This window comes from Vombatus ursinus, unplaced genomic scaffold, assembly GCF_900497805.2.
Source record: "Vombatus ursinus unplaced genomic scaffold, bare-nosed wombat genome assembly UNPS02014798.1, whole genome shotgun sequence".
Classification (NCBI taxonomy): Eukaryota; Metazoa; Chordata; class Mammalia; order Diprotodontia; family Vombatidae; genus Vombatus; species Vombatus ursinus.
In genome coordinates this window covers 47798844-47820027 of record NW_020954576.1, presented here as the reverse complement: position 1 = coordinate 47820027, position 21184 = coordinate 47798844, and the positions used below count along the sequence as shown (strand labels likewise).

The 21184-nt window shown below is 40.5% G+C and overlaps 1 protein-coding gene across 1 annotated transcript in view; it reads right to left on the bottom strand.

The window, feature by feature from the left end:
* The window catches only part of PM20D1 (peptidase M20 domain containing 1), a 49428-nt gene that overhangs the window by 15435 nt on the left and 12809 nt on the right, over positions 1-21184 (bottom strand). The window contains exons 2-10 of the mRNA XM_027871332.1: positions 19830-19916; positions 12886-13118; positions 12471-12557; positions 12001-12134; positions 10219-10338; positions 9535-9610; positions 8949-9010; positions 8604-8682; positions 4716-4787 (exon numbers count right to left, since the gene is read on the bottom strand). Of these exons, the coding sequence (XP_027727133.1) occupies positions 4716-4787; positions 8604-8682; positions 8949-9010; positions 9535-9610; positions 10219-10338; positions 12001-12134; positions 12471-12557; positions 12886-13118; positions 19830-19916 (950 nt within the window). The remainder of the gene's footprint in view (positions 1-4715; positions 4788-8603; positions 8683-8948; positions 9011-9534; positions 9611-10218; positions 10339-12000; positions 12135-12470; positions 12558-12885; positions 13119-19829; positions 19917-21184) is intronic.

The window sequence follows — 21184 nt, the reverse complement described above, 5'->3', positions numbered from 1 at the left end:
TGTGTGTGTGTGTGTGTGTGTGTGTGTGTGTGTGTGTGTGTGTGTGTAAGAGCCTCACTAGGGGATTCCAGAGAGTTTCACACAGATGAGCTTAGGAAGGAAGGTCACTGTGGCCTAGGCACGGAGGAGAGGGAAGAGAGCCAAATCCAGGGAGATATTTCCATGGTCATGAGGCAAAGGCCCCAGCTGGGTGGAAAACATGCCCTTGGAAGGGCTGGAATGATGCTGGGTGGGAGAGAATGAGTGGAAAGAACCTACATTTGGGGAATGCTGGGATTTCCTGAGATAATGGCTACCCCTTAGGGAGAAATCAGGAGACCGGGGTCCCTGCTCCAGTTACACTGCTCTCTGGTGCGTGACTCTGGGCAAACGGCTGAACCCGTTTCCCCATTTGTACCATGGGATAACCAGCTCCACTATGTAGGGAGGCCAAAACAAACAAACAAACAAACAACAGATAGTAATATGCCTTCACAGGTCAGAATGTGAGTCCCTTGAGGACAGCTGCTGTGGTTTTTTGCCTTTATTTGTATCACCAGCACTTAATGCCGTGCCTGCCACATAGTAGGTGCTTAATAATTTTTTTTTTTTTGGCCTGACTTAGGAGGAAGGATGCTAGAGAAATTCACACAGAGTTAAAAACACAGCTCATGGCTGTAGACAGTGCCTTGTGGTTATAGAACACTTTACCTTTTCCCCTCATTTGATTCTTATAACAACTTTTCACCATAATATCAGTCCCATTTTACAGGTAAGGAAACTGAGGCTCAGATTAAGCAAATTTCCCAAAGTCACACAGCTGCTAAATGGCAAAGCCAGGACTAGAATTCTGGATTTTTGATTCCCCCTACTCCCTGCTACACCATGCTGGCTCGAGGATCATAGTTTTTAGATCTAGAAGACACCTCAGACATCATTAAGCCCAACCCCATCATTCTATAGATGAGAAAATTAAATCCCAGAGAGATGTGACTTGCCCAAGACGGCATCAGTAGTAAGGAGCTGAGACAAAATTTAAAACCAGGTCGTCTAATTTCAAACTCGGACATTTTGCATTGTGTGGTGATGTCTTTCCTGATACTCTGTAGTCATGACTCATATTTCTTAACAGATTCAAGTTGAGTAGTTTTGTTTTATTTTGTTTTGTTTGGCTAGATCTGTGATTTTACTGGCATAGGGAAATGCTGGTGAGAAAATTCCCTCTTCCAATGGAGAATGGCAGCTGCTCTGAAGCTTTCAGATTATACTTCCATCTATGTATATGTGTGTGTATATGTATATCTAAGACATAGAACACATGTAACACATGTGTGTATCATGTGTGCATACATGTATGCGTAATGTGTGTGTAACACTATATAGGTGTATGTTGCTCCTCATTCATTGTGTCTGACTCTGTGACCCCATTTGGATTTTCTTGGCAGAGATCCTGGAGCAGTTTGCCCTTTCCTTCTCCAGCTCATTTTACAGATGAGGGGACTCAGACAAACAAAGGTTAAGTGACTTGTTTAGGGTCACACAGCTAGTAAATGTCTGAGGCCACATTTGAACTCAGGTCTTCCTGACTCAAGGCCCAGTGCTTTGTCCACTGTGCCACTATTATTTCTATTATTATATTATACATGATGGTAGTTATTATATATAGTGTGTACAGAACATATAGTATTACATGTATGCTTATATATGATAGTAATTATTATTACTATTATTTCTATTGTTACATAATAGTTATTATAAATAATAGTAGTTATTATATAGTGTATATATAACCTATATAGTGTTACATGTACATTTATATTTGATAGTAGTTATTATTATCACTATTATTTCTATTGTCACTAATAGTTGTTATATATAATAGTTGTTATTATATATAGTGTATATATAAATCATAGTGTTACATATACATATTATAAGTATATGTATACAGTAAAAATGCATACACATCACATATATGTATACATGTGTACATACATTAGAATACTATTATACATATATTATAACACTACAGACACATAAAATGCACATATATGGGTATATAGATATACCCATGTATATATGTATATGTCTGGTGTTCATTTACTTGAGTTATGCCCAAATCTTTGTGTGTATACACACACACACAATACACACATACAAATACATATACACAATAACACGCACACATGTGTGTATGTGTGTGTATTTACAGGTTGCCTCTTCCTCTAGACTGTATGTTCCTTGAGGGCAGGGGCTGGTTTTTTTTTTGTTTTGTTTTTGTGGTCTTTCATTGTAGGCACTTAATAAATGCTTGTTGACTGCCACAGTTTTGCAGAGTTGTCCGGGGGCATTGAGTGGTTAAATGCCCTGGCTAGGGTTATATGACAGAAGCAGGACTTGAACTCAGGTCTTCCTAACTCCTTATCTATTATGCTGTACTGCCTCTCTATCCAGGTTAGTACCTAGGCTTAAACACCTGAGGAGGTCTGGTTTACTTTTGTTAAAAACAAAAGCTTTTGTTTGTATACCTAACATTAAAATGTCTCACTTCTAACACTGTGTTTAATTTTGTTTGGTCGTTTCAGTCATGTATGTTCTTTGTGACCCCATTTGGGGTTTTCTTGGCAAAGATACTACAGTGGTTTGCCATTTCCTTCTCTAGCTCATTTTTACAGATGAGGAAACTGAGGTAAACAGCATTAAATGACTAGCCCAGGGTCACACAGCTAGTAAGTGTCTGAGGCTGGATTTGGACTCGGGCTCTCCTGACTCTAGGGCCAGTGTTCTATCTGCTGTACCACCTAGGTGCCCCATTGTGTTTAACAATAGTTACTTAAACTGGAATTCTAATACATAATATAATAACAGTATTATATAACTTTTTAAAAAATGTTAGTCTACACTTCCTCTGGCTCCACTTCTTCCCAAACTTGCCTCTTAACCTTCTGTCAACTGATTTCTGAAAGCACCATTCAAATGAACCTGCCCTGTCCAAGATAACCAATGACCTCATGACTGTCAAATCCAAGGATCTTTTCTCAGTCCTCATCTTCCTTGACCTTTCTATGTTGTTAATTTCCCTTCTTTCTTGATACCATAACCTCGCTTGGCTCCTGTGACTGCGCTTTTTACTGGTTCTCCTGATCACTCCATCTTGAACACCTTGGCTGGTTTACTAGTGCTTTATAAATGTTTTTTTTGCCTTAACTTGACTCTCTCCCTTCAAGTGGGAGAGATCCCATAAAGCTTTGTCTTTGACCTTCTCTTCTTCCTACATTAGCTTCTTTTGTAATGTCGTCAGCTTTAATGATCACCTCTACGCAGATGACTCTCAGATCCTATATATGCAGCTTCAATTTCTTCCATAGGCACAGATAATCTCCTACCTCAAATTATATGTAGCTTTAGAATGTTATAATATGATGTTTGTTATTATATTGCCTTTTTTTCTTTTTCTTTTCTTTCTTTCTTTCTTTCTTTCTTTCTTTCTTTCTTTTTTTTTTTTTTTTTAGCAGCAGCAGCAGTTAAGGTTCCTCAGGCTGGTATTAAAACAAGACCTTATTGTTGAATGAGGAATCAAGGCAGTATTGTCTAAGCCCATACAGTCCTACTCCAGGGGGAGGCAGCTCCAGAACACCAAGTGGAGAAGCTGATTTAATATTTGCCTGGGCTAATCAAGGCTGACTCAAGAATCTGAGAGCTGGAAGGGACGGTGGATACCATCAAAGTGAACCTCTTCCTTTTACAGATAAGAAAACTAAACGTCATAGAGAAATGACTGTTTTTTAAACCCAAATTGGGAAAATAGACAACACTAGCAGAGAATCCCAAAGATATCTGAGCCAAATCACATGACAACTCATATTTCTATAATGTTTTTTCTCTCTCTCTCTCTTTTTTTTTTTTTAGGCAATTGGGGTTAAGCGACTTGCCCAGGGTCACACAGCTAGTAAGTGTCAAGTGTTTGGTCTGTGGCTGAATTTGAACTCAGGCCCTCCTGACTTCAGGGCCGGTGCTCTATCTACTGCGCCACCTAGCTGCTCCTCTATAATGTTTTAAGGCAGGGGTGGGGAACCTGTGGCCTTCTAGGTCCTCGGGTGCGGCCTTTGACCAAGTTCAAGTTTTACAGAACAAATCCTTTTATTAAGGGGATTTGTTTTGCGAAGTTTGAATTCAGTCCAAGAGCCGCACTTGAGGACCTAGAGGGTCTCATGTGGCCTCGAGGCTGCAGGTTCCCCACCACTGTTTTAAGGCTTATAAAGTTCTTTCCTCACAAAAATCTTGTAAAGTAATAAATGAGAGTATTACCTCTATTTTATAGATTAAAAAACTGCAGCTTAGAAAAATGAAGTCCCAGGATCATAGTAGAGCTTAGAGCGGGAAAGGATCTCGGTGATCCAGTACAACCCCCTATTTTTATTGATGAGGAAAATGAGACCCAGAGATGATAAGTGAAGAGCTGAGACTCCAATGCCAGACTTCTGCCAATTGTTCCATGTTCTTTCTACCATACTACCCTGAGTCACTTATCCTCATGATAGTTAAAGTCTTGCTTATTAAGCTCATAAGGGTAACACTAATACTGGGTCATCCCATAGCTCTTGAGGAAGGTTCATTTGGGGGACCCGTTGTAACACCTTATTTCTGATTAAACAAGCCCTGAGATGGGGGTACCAAACTCTGGGTCATAAGGGTCATACACATTTGCTATTCCCCAACAGATTTCGGGATCATACCTCAGGGACAGTCTGGCTGGGATGGATCCGAATATTGACTGTTGCCTGGGCGGTTGGAGGGATGACATTCACCTGAGGAGAAAAAAAAGGACACATGTACAACACATGTACTATAGTCTGAACCAACTCCAGATCCCTATAGACCCAGACGGGCTCCCTTTACCCAGCTTAACAAAGAATGACTGTGGAGAACTCAGAGAGAGTCTAGACAATGGAAATCTCCCATTAGTCAACTTCCTGGGAAAATCAAGTTATAGAAGGCAGAGGATGTTCCATTTTGTGCTTTGGGTCTGTTTTTCTTCCTACCTTGGGCCTTGGGTTATATAGGTGCTGAGCAAGGGCACACACACTTATTTTCAGGGCTAGAGACGGAATTCAGTGTGAAGTCTGTGAAACAGGTGTCAATGCCTTCCTTTCTCTGGGCCTCAGTTTCCACATCTATCTAATGGGAAGGTCAGACAGATGGCATCCAAGGTCTCTTTCTGGCCTTGTGATTCTGATTCCTGCCTCCTAGTTCTATTTCTAAATCTTCTCTGGGTCTCAAATGAAATTACTGAGAAAGTCTTTCTCTAGACATGGAGTTTTTTCCATTTAGATTCATCATAAACCGAAAGGCCTTTATAGACCAATTGGGTCTACCCCTCATTTTACATAAAAAAGAAATTGGGACTCAGGAATGGGAAGTGATTTATCTAGAGTAAGTTAGTGACAGAGAACACAATCTCTTGACCCCTAGTGGATGGCTCTTTCACAAAATCATCACCTGTTGAAGCTGGAATAAACTTCAGAGATCATTTAATCCAACCTTATTTTATAGGCGGAAACTGAGGCCCAGAGAGAAGTGACTTGTTACAAGGTTGCCCAACTAGCCAATAATAGGGTGAAGAATTGTATTCAAGTCTCAGGTCTCTCAGTCTTGGGCTCTTTCCAATTGATTCATTTGTTTAGTCATATCAGACTCTATGTGACCCCTTTTTTGGGTTTTCTTGGCAAAGATATTGGAGTAGTTTGCCACTTCCTTATCCAGCTCATTCTACAGATGAGGAAACTGAGGCAAACAGGGTTAAGTCTCTTGCTCAGGGTCACATAGCTAGGGGGTTGTCTGAAGGCCAGATCTGAACTCATGTCTTCCTGACTCCAAGCGCAGTGCTCTATCCACTACACTACCTAGCTGCACTTTCCATTTCACCTCAAGGAGACTCTGGGTATTTCAGAGGTATTTAATTTCAAGAAAACCTTGGATAAAATGCCAATGTGTTTCCTGGAAGGGGGTAGTATAGCTGCCCATTGGCATGTCGACATATCAGCATGACTTAGTTTATTATATCAGTCAATGTTAAGTGAGGGAATTGGACATGGGATATGTGACATGGGATGTGTAAGTGTGGATGGGGAAAGAAAGATAGGAAAGGTCTGGAGCTTTGTTGAAGGCTAGGGGTAGGGAGGGAATAGGGTGATATGGCCTGATTTTATAGATGTATATGAACCACAAACTAACAGAGCCACCTCCGTAGACTAATTCTACTTGGCACCAGAGTAATGAACCATGGCCTGTAATGAGTGGAAGCTATAAGTATGTCATTTTCAATTCAATATAAAGGAGTTCCTCACCTTTTGAGCTGTCTAAAGATTGAATGGAGGTAGTGAGCTCCCTGTCATTGAAGATGTTTAAGCAGAGGTTGGATGCCCACTAGCCAGATATGGTGTAGAGTTGGGGTATGGGGCTAGATGACTTCTGAGATAACTTCTAATTCTAAGAGTCCAGATGATTCTGGTACAGTACAAAGAACACTGCATAACAATAATGATGACAATGATAATAATGGTAATAACTGGCATTTATACAGTACTTTAAAATTTACATCCATTTACATTATTAACATCTATTAACTCATTTGATCCTCAAAACAACCCTGTGAAGTAGGTGCTATTATTTTCCCCTTTTACAGATGAGGAGACTGAAGTAGGCAGAGGTTAAATGACTTGCCCACGGTCACACAGCTAGAAAGTGACGAAGGTCAAACTGTGCCTCATTTAAATCCAATTCATGTGCAAGTCAAGACATCACCCCTTCATGTCATTGGTTCTCTTAGGAAACAAAGAATGAAAAACAAGGTCATATTGGAACTCAGGTCTTCCCAACTACAGGCCTAGGGCTCTATCCACTGCACCACCTAGTGGCCAAGGTATAGAAAAGGTCAAAGAGTCTGGCTTCAGATCCCAGGTCTGCCACTTACCTGTGTGAAATTTGGGAAAAGCTATTTAACCAATTCAAGTCACAGTTTCCTTATCTGTAAAATAAGGAGATTGGACTAGATCATCTCTAAGACCCCTTCCAATTCTCAAATTTAGTTTTTCTAATTCTGAATATATGAAAGGAGAGGCCATCTTTTGTGGAAGCAAGGGGATGGACACGATGACCTTTAAAGTGCCTTCCCATTCTGTGATTCTCCCCTGATGATGCTTGTGTCACAGGGAGGTTGCTGATGGCTTTTTGTGAGGATTGCTTAATCCAGTTCTGAAGAGATTGCTTTCCCTGGAAAAGGCCAAGGACATTAAAATGACATGTTCTTTGGAAATTAAGGTGCTGTTTCTATTCTGGCCACTGAGTAGCACCCTTGGTTCACTGAATCACTGCTGTCTCTGTGCCTGGAACTCTTTCAAAAAGGGCAGCAATCAGCACCTCTGTACTGCTTTCAGATTGATTATCTGGCAGAGCAGGTCTGAAGTCCCTTCCCTGGCTGGACGTCATTTGGTCCCTGCAATCTCTGCATGAGACTGTCTCCACTGTGAGGAGGAAGCTATCATTTCTAGGTTTAAAATTTGCCCATTCCCTTCCAGGATGGGAAGGCTTGGGATTGAGTGTGAGATGCCCATCATTCATGAGCTAGGAAGGCCAGTTCAGAATGGGGACGTGGGGTGAGCCTGGGAGGGAAGACAGAACCTGGAAGTGTTATTCACAGAATTTAGAAATGACTTTCCCAAGATCACGTAGCAAGTTTGTGGCAGAGCTGAGACTCAAACCCAAGTCTCCTAACTCTTAGCCTAGTTATGCTCATTCCACAATTCCACTGTATTCCCTAGGCAGGGAATGACCCCCAAACCTCCTGCATCTGTGTAGTGGGAAAAGCCCTGGAATGGGCATGAGAAGATTGGATTCTAAACCTCCATCTGTCACTGAACTAGCAGAATTACCCTGGGCAAGTCATTGAAATCAGCTGAATTCCTTCATCTGTCAAATGCTTGTCTGTTGTTCCTTCTGTATAACAAATAAATAACAAATAAATGGAACTAAACCAAACTAACTAACTAAACAAATAAAATGGGACTGCCAGTCTCACCAAGTTAGTGTAGGATCATGGGATGACAGGTAGGCTCATAGGCAGGCTCACTGAATTAGAATAGGAAGGAGTCTTAGAGCTGGATGTGAGGGTGTTTGGAGGATCTAAAATCAAAGATATTTCTATTTTGGGGAAACATTACAGGCAGATTATCTTGCTTTGTAAACAGCTTGGGGTTGGACGATAAACTTTGCCGAAGGGAATGCTGAAAACTGCACAGCTGCAAAACTCCAAGGCACAAAGGTTGACTCTGACTTAGGTCATTAACTCACATCTAAGGCACATTTATCTATATGGTCAAAGTGCATAGTTAAGAGCCATGCTGAGTCACATTCTAGAAACACAGGGTGAGTTAACATTTCCAGAGGCACTGACGGTACGCCAATGGATTAATCCAAGAGGGTATGGAATGGTATTGATCCTATTCTATATTTGTCCGGAGGGTGCCAGATAAGGGAAAGGGACCTGTGTGGGACCCAGGAGAGAATTTCTTCAGTCTCCCAGATGGAGAGTGGAGTCAAGGATCAGAACTTCCTGGGGGTGTTACCTTGATCCCAGCGTTGAACATGGTGAGAGCCACAGTGGTTCGCATCATTGCATTAGAGACACGACTTTTCTCAAGTATTCTGAAATAGGAGGGATCGAGGTCAGACATCAGGGAGAACTGCCCAACAGGGAAGGGGTATAAGAGGTGTTGAGATGGATAAGCTAGAGGAATGTGGGGAATAAGTCCTCTCTGAACCAGGGAAATCTTAAAGACTGAAGGGTTGTAATTCATATGGGCTATGGGCAATGCCCTTTTGGAAGGAGGGAGTTGGTCAGTTTAGGGCTGTTTGGGCAGAACCTGCTTAAATAAGAGTGGGAGGCTGGAGTAAGGGGACAAGAACTCTACCTGCTCACAATGGGTCCAAATATCCACAGGTTGCTAAAGACGATATTCAGTGGGAAGCCAAACTAAGAGGTGAAAGAGTCTGGTTAGCAGAATTTCCAGAGCCCAGTGCAAAGGGATTGGCACGTGAGGGTCAGGGTGTCTGAGGTCAGGATCTCCCAGTAATCTAGGTCTATATCAACAATGCATATTGGGGCCCCTGTGATCAGGGCCTGGCTGGGCTTTGTTGGCTCTGTGAACACTGGGAAATAATAAGCGTAAAGCTGTGATTACCCATCTGGGTTTGTCTGTCTGGTTAACGGACATGGTTAACGGACACGGTTATCTCCCAAGCAGCACACAGTAAGTTTGCATTGTTGGGTGTGGAGAAGGAATACCTCCCACCTGAGGTTCTGGATCAACCCGACATTATGGTATGGGCGTGGGAGATGGGGGGAGTGGACGGTGGGTCCCCTCAGCCATGGCTTAGTCCTAGACAAGGATGAAGGGAGGACGAAGGATTCTGCAGCCCCAGATGTTATAACCATCTTTTCCTCAGAAGAGAGCTCCTCCCCGTCCCTTGTTTTCTATGGCCTTCCCAGACCCATACCTGTCCTGCAAGCTGCTCTATCATGCTCTTCTCAGTCCCGTATCCAAACATATTAGGCATTGGTGTTTGCTCCAGCCTGAGAAAGACATGGTTCTCTCAGACATGCTGAGGGGCAGTGTGGGGGCATGGATAGGGTGCTGGACTAGAAGTCAGGAACACTTCCCCACTCTTGCCTCAGACGTTATCTATGTGACCACGAGCAAGTCACTTAACTGCCCCCAGCCTCAGTTTTCTCATCTGTAAAATGGAGACAATAATAGTACCTACCTCACAGGAGTGATGCGGGGATCAAATGAATGTCCTCAAGAACTTGGAAATAACACACAAAAATAAAAACAGAAAAAAGTCTTGCATAGCAAACAGCTTCCACTACTGAAGTTCCCTTGGTTCTGTTGTTAAACTTGTCTCTTCATTTACTTTTGTTCTTTCTCTCCTATCCCTTTAATCTGGTTTCTGATCATCTGCTTTGTATAACCTGATCCACCTCACCCTATCTACCTGGCTTGCCCCTGATTGAACCCACGCACAACCCCAAACAGACTGATCATTCCATTCTCAGTTTCTAGTTCTTCTTTATCACCTGGCATGACCTATGGTGCAGTCTTCCCAGGCCTGAAATGGGGAAAGCCTGGGTTTCCAGAGTAAGCCCTTGCTAAGGGTCCAAGGCAGGGAAGGACCACTCACCGGCTGATGGCTGCTGCAAGGATGCCAATGCTTGTCTCCTTCAGTGGGATCGATGAGTGGCCTGGAGTGGAGTCCACCTGTAGCTTGAGGTTCATGCTACCTTTCTCTGACACTGAAATCCTGGCAGGATAGAATCAAATTCAGTAAACCCTTATTAAATGCCAACTATGTGCAGGGCACTGAACTAGGCCCTGGGGAACTATAAAGTTTAGATCGGATACAAACCCTGACATTGAGGAGTTTGCAGTCTAGTAGGGGGATGTGACATATGCATAAATAACTACAATTACAAAATAGCACATAAATGAGAGGTTCAAGCAAAGTCTGGGTGGAGCGTATGGAAGATCGTTGCTAACCGGAGAGGAAGATCAGGGCAGGCTTCCTCAAGGAAGCGACAAGTCAAACCACCATCATCCTCTTGGCCACCATCCCTCTTCAGACCCTAATGAAGACAGTCTAGGACCCTGAACACAAGAGCCTCAGGAAAAGAAATGCTTCTGGCCCAGTGGCCTCAGCCATCATGCTTGGAATCAAATTCTGTGGAGATGCAGCCTGGCAACTGTTCCTGCAGGTGCTATGACCACAGCTACTGAAGACCCAGAAAAGAAAGTTCTTCCTACCAAAGTCCTTGGCACTGTCAAATGGTTCAGCATCAGAAAGTGAAAATGTCATCAAATAGTAGGCATTAACATCTGCTTTACCACTGTACCCTAAGGACCATGGGATTTTTCTACCTGATTTGGCAGCTGAAACCTTTCACATATTATCTCCTCCATCAGAATGTAGGCTCTTTGAGAACAGGGACTGCCTTACCTTTCCATTTGTCCCCTCAGGGCTTATCACAGTGCTTTGCACATAGTAGGTGCTTAATAGATACTTTATTCATTTGTGGAGTTGGGCTTTAAAGAATGGACAGGAACAATGCAAATGGAAAGAATGAAAAAGATCAAAAACAAACTGAAGCTGTGTATAATGACCAAATTTGGTCCAGGAGAAGAGCTGAGAAAATGCATGCCTTTCCCTTCTTTGGTGATGGGGACAATGAGTGTTGAATAGAGCATATATTATCTGATTTGTTTGATGTGTTGGTTGTTTGGTTGCTCCTTTTTTCACTTCTTTTTATTTTATATATGTATATATATGTATATATGTATATGTAGTTATATATGATTATTTTTATTTTTATGGCTTGATGGGTTGTAAAAACAGAAGTATCAATGGAAATTAAATAAATCAAATTAAAGCTCCTCCCAATAAAGAGTGGATGGAAAATCAACAGGCAATCGAGGCAAGTGGGAATGCCTAGGTTGGGCGCAGGGTATAGATACTAGTCTAGTCTGGCTAATGCATCATGTACATAAGGAGGAGTGGCATGAGAAGATTGAAAAGATAGGGTGGTACCTGATTGTAGAGGGCTTTGAATGCCAGGCTAAGGAAACTGAAATTTACTCAGTATACAATAGAGTGTTATTGAAAGGTTTTGGACAGAGAAATGACCTGACTGGAATCTGCCTGGGCTCCTTCTAAGGTTCTGATTGAGTGTCAGTTATGTGTTGTGTCAGTTAACCAGAACTCAGGTTGAACAATGAGATGGAATGGAAAGTCTTGAGCTATTGGACTCGAGGAGGGAAAGGCAGGAGAGAGCTAAAAGAAGATATGCCAGTATGGCCTAAAGCCTCTGGGCTCCAGGGGCAGAAGGAGATAGATAGAACCCCTTCAAGACAGGGTTCTGAGAAGACCAGCCCAATGGGAGGAGGGAGAAGTTGGGGTAATTTTACTCACACTGCAAAAGGTTTCTTGATGCCAGCCAAAAAGTCATTCATGATATAGCCTCCCTCATCTATGATGAAGGACAGCCGGACACCGCGTGACTTCAGTAGGGCTGCAACCTTCTGCGCTCCATGTTTCCCAGATACCTGCACGTATCACAGACCCAGACCCATGTCCCTTCCCAATCTGATTTCTAGAGGTGTGTGTGTGTGTGTGTGTGTGTGTAAGAAGAGGGAGGGCACATATAGTCTAGCATGGCAAATCCAAATCCTTCAGCACCCTCTTCATCTTGCAGAGGATGGGAGCTAGGTTTTGGAAGATTTTGCTTCTCACCCATCCCCTGGGAGGTCTGCTGTTGGGAAAGAAGCATGATGTTTTCACAGCGGAAGGACAAATAGAAATGGCTTAAGATCTAAGACCCTAGGGAACTCAACACCCTGGAGAGCCATCCTGAGTTCTTGGGGGCTCTGTTAATGGATTACCTCCTCATCATGTCCTAGGGAGATGTAGAAAGATCTTTGAGGGACATAGTTTCTTCTCAACAGCAGTTCCATGGCCTGCAGGATGGCCTGAAGGATAGAAGCAGAGAGGAAGGACAGGGAGGCTGTAAGGAAGAGCTGCTGGGAATAGTGAACCAGGAGAGTAACACCTTTCAGAAGCCCAGGTCAGATTTCCCCAGGATTAGGATTTGGAGATCAAAAAGCCACTCGACAGGATGGGCAAATTCACATTGCGTCAGAGCATTTGGGGCAGTTTCCAAGAGAATAAGGCCACTAGAAGAAGAGAGAACCCAGGGGATTTCCCTTGTTCTCTGGGAAAGTAAAAGATTCTCAACATTGGTCAAATGCCTGAATGCTCCCACCCTTCCACGCCCATTTTGGGTATTGTGAGGCGAACCATAGCAGAGTTTTTGTTGTCCAGTGTGCCCCGGCCGTAGATGAAGCCATCGCGCTCCAGCCCAGAGAAGGGTGGCACCTCCCAGTCATCGTCAGAAGCAGGTACAACATCCATGTGAGAGAGGAGCATGTAGGGCTCCAACTTGGGATTTGAGCCACGGATGGTGAACAGGTGGCTGTATTCTTCCACAATCTCATGCTGGATGAAGCTAGTGGAGAACATGGAAGGGAAGACTGGGGGGAAAGGAGAAAGAGGGAGAGATGAAGGTGGGGTGAGGGGAGAGAGAATGACAGACAGACAGAAAGAGAGAGGGGGGAAAGAAGAGAGAGTGAGAGAACAAGAGAGAGTGAGAAAGAGTGAGAGTGAGCAAGAGAGAGAAAGAGCAAGAGAGAGAGAATAACTTCTTTCTTTTTGGCCATCATACTCCATACAGTACCCTTCTTTTAAACTTTAGCTCAGGGCAATCACCTCTATGAAGGCTTCCTGGACTAATCATGTCCATTGTCTTTTTTTTTTAATTCAATTCAATTTTATTTTATTTTCAGTTCCAAATTCTCTCATCCCCTTCCTTCCACCTCCCTCACCAAGTAAGAAGGCAAGAAAAATAAAACCTATTAAAATATGTATAGATATGCAAAAAAATTCCATATTAGCCATGTTTCAAAAAAAAAAAGCAAGAAAAAGAAAGAAATAGAAGAGAATATACTTCAATCTGTACTCTGAGTCCATTAGTTCTCTATCTGGAGGTAGCATGTTTCATTATGACTCCTTTGGAATTATGGTCAGTCATTGTGTTGATAAGAGTTACTAAGTTTTTCAAAGTTGATTATCTTTACAATATTGTTATTGTATAAATTGTTCTTCTGGTTCTAATCACTTCACTTCGTGCCAGTTTATATAAGTCTTTCCATGTTTCTCTGAAACCATTCCCTTCTTCATTTCTTATAGCACAATAGTATTCCATCACGATCCAAACCATAACTTGTTCAGCCATTCCCTAATTGATTGGAATCGTCTCAGTTTCCAATTCTTTGCTACTACAAAAAGAGACGCTATAAATATTTTTATACATATAGGCCTTCTTCCACTTTTTTTGATCCCTTTGGGGTATGGACCTAGTAGTAATATTGCTGAGTCAAAGGGCATGCAATTTAATAGCTTTTTGGGCATAGCTCCAAATTGCTTTCTAGAATAGTTGGACTAGTTCACAGCTCTACCAACAGTGGAGGATCTATTTTCCCATATCCCCTCTAGCATTTGTCATTCTCCTTTTTTGTCATCTTAGCCAATCTGATAGATGTGAGGTAATGTGTGCATTTCTCTAATTATTAGTGATTTAGAGCATTTTTTCATGGCTATTGATAGCTTTGCTTTCTTCCTCTGAAAATTATCTATTTATGTTTTTTGACCATTTATCAATTGAGGAAAGGCTCATATTCTTTTGAATTTGACTCATTTTCCTATATATTTTAGAAATTAAACCTTTATCAGAAAAACTTGCTGCAAAGATTCTGCGCCCTGCCCACCCCATTTCCTGCTTTTCTTCTAATTTTAGCTGCAATGGTTTTGTTTGTACAAACCCTTTTTATTTTATGTAATCAAAATTAACTATTTTACCATCTGCGAATCTCTCTATTTGTTGTTTGATCATGAACTCTTCCCTTATCCATAGATCTGATACGCAATTTCTTCTATGAATTTTTGATGATTATAATTTTTTATGTCTTTTTATGTCTAAATCACGTATCCATTTTGAGCTTATTTTGGTATATGTAGTGTGAGATTTTGATCTATGCCTAGTTTCTGCCAGACCACAAAAAAAATTTCCCAACAATTTTGGTCAAATAGTAAGTTCTTGTCCCATCAGTTGAGATCTTTGGTTTTTTCTAACACTAGATTACTATGCTCATTTGCTTTTGTATATTGTGTAATTAATCTTTTTCATTGATCAATCTCTCTCTTTCTTATACAATGCCAAATTGTTTTGATGATTATAGCTTTGAGATCTGGTACAGCCAGTTCCCCTTTCTTCATCTTGCTTTTTTAAAAAATTGATTCTCATGATGTTTTTGACCTTTTGTTCCTCCAAATGAATTTTGTTACGATTCTTTTTCTAATTCTATAAAACAATTCTTTGATAATTTAGTTGGCATGGTACTGAATAAGTAAATTAATTCAGGTAGTATTGATACTTGTGTGTGGCAGGTTATTGTTTAGTTGTGTCCAACTTTTTGTGACCCCATAGACAGTATTATCCATGGGGTTTTTTTGGCAAAGATACTGGAGTGGTTTGCCATTTTTTTTATCCAATGGATTAAAACAAAATGAGGTTATGTGACTTACTTGGGGTCACCCAGCTAGTACTTATCTAAGGCTGGATTCCAGGCCCAGAGCTGTATCCACTGAGCTACTTAATTGTCTCCTATGTGACAAGTAGATTCCCCTAAGTATTTTATACTGTCTATAATTATTTTAAATGGAATTTCTTCTTCTATTTCTTACTGCTGGGTTTTGTTGGTAACATATGGAAATGCTGATGTTTTGTGGTGATTTATATCCTGAAACTTTGCTAAAGTTGTTAATGGTTTTGATTAGTTTTTTGTTTGACTCTCACTTCTTCAATGCCTATGCTTATTCTTTCAATATCTTTTTCTTTTCTTATTGTGATAGCTAACATTTCTAGTACAATATTGAATAATAATGGTTTTAATAGACATCCTTGCTCCGCTCCCCATCTTATTAAAAAGGCTTCTAGCTTATCCCATTGCAGATAATGTTTACTTTTGGTTCTACATCAGGGGTAGGGAACCTGTGGCCTTGAGGCCTCACGTGGCCCCAAAGTCCTCAAGTGCCACTCTTTGACTGAATCCAAACTTCACAGAACAAAGAGGTGGGAACTTGTTAATCTAGATACTACTAATCTAGATAGATACTACTTATCATTTTAAAGGAAACTTTATTCCTGAGCTAACTTTTTTTTTTACAAGAATGGTGGTGCATTTTGTCAAGTTTTTTCTCGTTAACTGAAATGATCATGTGATTTTTTTGGTTGCTAATATAGTCAATTATGCTTACAATTTTCCTAATATTGAACCAGCCTGCACTCCTGATATTAAATTCAGCCTAGTTGCAGTATATGATCTTTGTGATTTATTGCTGAAATCTCCTTGCTAGTATTTTAATTTTTTTTTTTTTGCATCAATGTTCATTAGGGTAATTGATGTATAGTTTTCTTTTTTTGTTTTGACCTTCCCTAGTTAAAGAAAGTATCAAGACCATATTTGTGTCATAAAAGGAATTTGGTAGGATTCTTTTTTTTTAACCTATATTTTTAAACAGTTTGTACAGCTTTAGAATAAATTATTCTTTAAGTTTGATAGAATTCACTTGTATTCTACTTCCTGTTCTGTCTGGGCAGTTTATAATTTTGTAAAATTCATCTATTTAATTAAGATTGCCAGTTTTAGGGGCAGCTAGGTGGTGCAGTGGATAGAGCACCAGCCTTGGAGTCAGGGCGACCTGAGTTCAAATCTGGCCTCAGACACATAATACTCACTCAGTGTGTGACTCTAGGCAAGTCACTTAACCCCAATTGCCTCACAAAACAAAGGCAAAAAAAAAGATTGTCAGTTTTATTGGCATACAGCTGGGCAAAATAGTTCTTAATAATTGTTTTTATTTCATCTTTATTGACTGTAGATTCACTTTTTTCACTTTTGATAATTAGTAATTTGGTTTTCCTCTTTTTAAAAATCAAATTAGTCAATGGTTTATCCATTTTATTATTTTTTTCCTAAAAACAAAACATCGAGATGTTTTATTCATTCAATGTTTTTATTTTTTTTCTTTCAACTTTGTTAATCTCTCTTTTGATTGTCAGAATTTCTATTTTAGTGGTTTTGTTTTATTTTTTGGTTAGGCAACGTGGTTAAATGACTTGCCCGGGGTCACACAGCTAGTGAGTGTCAAGTGTCTGAGGTCAGATTTGAACTCAGGTCCTCCTGACTCCAGGGCCAGTGCTCTATTTGCTGTGCCACCTAGCTGCCCCCTATTTTAGTGTTTAATTGGGGATTTTTAATTTGTTAGTTGCATGCTCAAGTTTCTCTCTGTAATATATTTTATACATTTTCCACTAAGTACTGCTTTGGCTATATCTCACCAATTTTGGTATGTTGTTGTTATCTTTGTAATGAAATTATTGATTGTTTCTATGATTTGTTCTTTGACCCACCTATTCTTTAGAATGAAGTTATTTAATTTCTAATTAATTTTTAATCTGTGCTGCAAAGGTTCTTTATTGAATGTGATTATTATTGCATTATGGTCAGAAAAGATATATTTAATATTTCAACTTTTCTGAATTGAATTTGCTTGTAGATTTTTATGCTTATGGTCAATTTTTTTGAAGGTGACATGTATAGTTGAGAAATAGGTATACTCCTTTCTATTTCCATTCAATATTTTCCAGAGGTCTACTATATCTAACTTTTCTAAAATTCTCTTCATCTCCTTATCTTCTTTCTTGTTTATTTTATGGTAAGATTTATCTAAATCTGATAGGGGTAAATTGAGGCTCCCCTCCCCCACTATTATAATTTTACTATTTCTTCCTGTAAGTCATTTAACTTTCCCTTTAAGAATTTAGATATTATGCTATTTGGTGCATGTATGTTCAGTATTAATATTAATTCATTCCTATGGTACCTTTTAATAAAATGTGGTTTGCTTGTTTGTCTCTTTTAATTAGGTCTGTTTTTGCTTTTGTTTTGTCTGAGATTACCCCTGCCTACTTTCACTTCATCACCTGAAGCCTAACAGATTCTGCTATAGCTCCTTATTTTAACTCTATGTGTCTTTCTGTTTCAAGTGTATTTCTTGTAAACAATATTATATCGGATTCTGGTTTCTTATCCATTTTGATATCATCTTCCATTTTGTACATGAGTTTGCTAACTGTGAATTTCCCTCCACCCTATTTTATTAAACATATCCTCTCTCTCTCTGTCTCTCTCTCAACTCTTCTCTTATTCTGACCACCTTTTAAGAGTCTGTTTTGCACCTGATCACTGTCTCTCCTAATCTACCCTCCCTGTTGTTCTAGCCCTCTCTCCCTTTTTTGGAACCTCTTTCCTGTTGGGTAAGCTGAATTTCTGTACTGAGTTCTATGTATGTGTATTCTCCCTCTTTGAACCAGTTTAGACGAGTGTGAGGTTCAAATGTTGCTCAACTCCTCCTCCCTGCATTGCTGCCTCTTTTGAATAAATTCTTCCTTTTAAGCCCTATTTATGTGAGCTAATTTCCCCCAATGTTTTTTGTCTCTTTTTCCCCCTCTCCCCAACCTTCCATTCTTCTTTTGAGATCATCTAAATATACCAGATTCACACATAGGCTCCAATACATTCTGAAGAGTTACATGTATCATACATCTCCAAGTTCATTTTTCAACCTGCTAGCACCCTCTATTACTTTACATCTTCTCCTTTTTAATTGCATAACAATGTTTCTGATAAAGAATGCCTGTCAGAACTCTCCTATTAAATTTCTACATTTGATGGGATCAACTTATTATTATTTAAACATAAAGCTGTAGGATTTTACATTTGTAAAGGACCTTGAAGATTGTCTAGTCTAACACCCTAATTTACAGATGAGGAAACTGAGGTTCAGTGAGGGGTGGTCAGAGATTCAAACTTAGGCCCTCTGACTCTAGATTCCATGTTCTTTCTACCACACCACACTACCTGATGTATCATGGGCAACTAACTGGTAGAGTGCTATAGGCACAATGACTGGAACATAGTAGGACCTTAATAAATACTTGTTGACTGACTTGTAGATGACAAATAAATAAGAGTACCAACGACTGTATCCAGAACCTTTGGAAACAGGTTTGACCTTAATATATACAAATCCAAGGAGTTCAAAGTGTTGTCTCAGGATCTTTTCCTGAGCTCAAAGGCAGTTCTCTAGGATATAGACATCTCAAACGATGCTTTTTGTAAACTAGGTCATATAGGAACTCCAGTGGCTCCATGATTTCAATGTTATAAGTACTCTCTCCGATAGTGTCTATTACAATCCATCTATCCCCACCCATTTTGTGCAACTCTTGTTCACAATCGTCTACAAATGAGACATGGGATCCACTCACTGCTGTGGTTCCCTTGAATTACTGGCCTGCTGGTCTTTTTCTTTATTCTCTTCTTTTTTATTCCCTACTCATTTTATTTTTCAGTTTATTTTCTCTCTCTTCCCTCGAATAAAAAAAAAAGAAAGAAGAAAAAAAAAAAAACAAATCCCTTCCAATAGATGTGCATAGTCAAACAAAAGGAATTCCTGCATTTGGCCTTCTAGTCTTCCTTGATCTTCCAAAGAGGAAGAAAACAGGACTTCTCTTTCTTTTCCTGATTCTCCCCCCAACCTTTGCACCTAGACTAGAAACAGGAAACTCTTCGTCATTAGGGGCAGTGCAGGGGACTAGTCCCATCAATTGGTCTTGTAAATCTGGAGAAGAAGAGAGTGTTCACCCTTAGCATGAGGTATACCTCAAAGGAAATGGTGACACAACTCACTGTTAAGAAATGCCTTTGGGTTATGTCTTTAGGTTGTTCTAGTTGGCTTCCTGACAAGCAGAACTGGGGCAAAGAATGGAGAAAAACTCCAAACATGTGATAATCCTTCAAAGACCAAAAGGACCAACTTCTGATCTTTCTCACCTCCCCCCATGATGAACAGGAGTAATTCCCACCAACCCAGCCTCTCTCTATCTCCAAGGTAAAAATTTACCCAAAGAAAATGCACTCTTCTGGGCTAGTCAAGAGTCAAAGGTCATGATCCATCCTGGACCAGGGACCTTGGGCAATCAGCTCTGAAAAGGGGCAGAGTCTTAAGAGCAGTGGCCCTGTTCCTATCACTTCCACATCTGGAGCTGTTCATTCTGTTACCTTTCCGAAGGTGTTCCCCAAACTCAGTCAGGGCTGTGGTGTTGATGTTCTCAGAGCTGAAAGCCACTGTGGGTATCCGAATTGCTTCTGTTGGGAGTTGGAAGAACAAAAATCACAGGTTAAAATTCACTAATAGGATTTCAAGTGGAAAGATTTATTTTCAGCGATTTTTGTCCAGTTCCTTTATCTCAAAGTTGAGGAAAATGGGGCCTGGAGATTGGAAGTGATTTAAGAGTTCTCTAGTGTCAGAGCCAGGATTCCAAGCCAGTATCTTCTGATTTTAAATTGAACACACCTTCCATTAGACCATGCAGTTTCTTCTGTAGAAACACCTAGTAGAGGGTCTGTGAACATACTTTCAGGTTCATGATCAGTCATTCTATTCTTGTCCCCAACTTCCTGAGTGATACAAAGAACTCTGTACCAGATGTTAAGAGTGGAGTACAGTGTGATGTAGTAGAAAGGTGGCTAGATTTGAAGTCTGAGGACCTGGGTTCAAATTCTGGTTCTGACATTTACAAGCTGTGAAACCCTGGGCAAATCACTTCAAGTCATTGGGACTGTGAGAAATGAAAGAGTGAAGTTTCCACATAAGTACATAAGAAATCAGCACAGACAGGCTAACTTCTCCGTGGGGGGGGGGGGGGGGGTGACAACACAATTCTAGGCACATAATGTATGTTTAGGGTGGGGCATATAAGGAGCTTTGTAACCCAGAAGGATTAGGACCAATCCTGATCCAGAAGGAAGAGTTAGGCAATTACTAACTATAAAGCTTGCTTTCCTCACACACTCTCCCCTTCAAAGGAGGTGTGCCTGCTTCTCAGGAGAATCCAAAGGACTGACTTCAACCTCTTTAATAAAAAGTCTTTGAGACACTAGTCTTCAGAACTGAGTCCAGGGTCATCTTTATAACAGGCCTCACTGATCTCTTCTGTAATATGACGAGGTTGGACTAATGATCTTAAGGTCCATCCTGGTTCCAGCTCTCTGACTCTGTGATCCTATGAAATAGAAGACTGGGGAGCTAATGAACCTTGGGCACTGACTATGAGATCAACATAGATCTAAATACCCACTGGCCCACTCAACCACAGAATTAGAAGGGACTCCCACGGCCACATAGCCCAATCCGTAGCTGAAGGAAAAAAAAAATTAATACCCTACTCTTTGTTTTAGGCACAAGTTGACCAGAAACAATTTTGTTTAATTTAACATTAATATCCAAGCATTTCTAGTTTGGAGAGAGAGATGTCTAAACTGATGCAGCACTCCCTTTCCCTCAGTACTGTCCAACATGTCTCTACCCCAAGATGACTTGAGGTAAAGAAATCTAGAAGGAGGAGGAAGAGGAA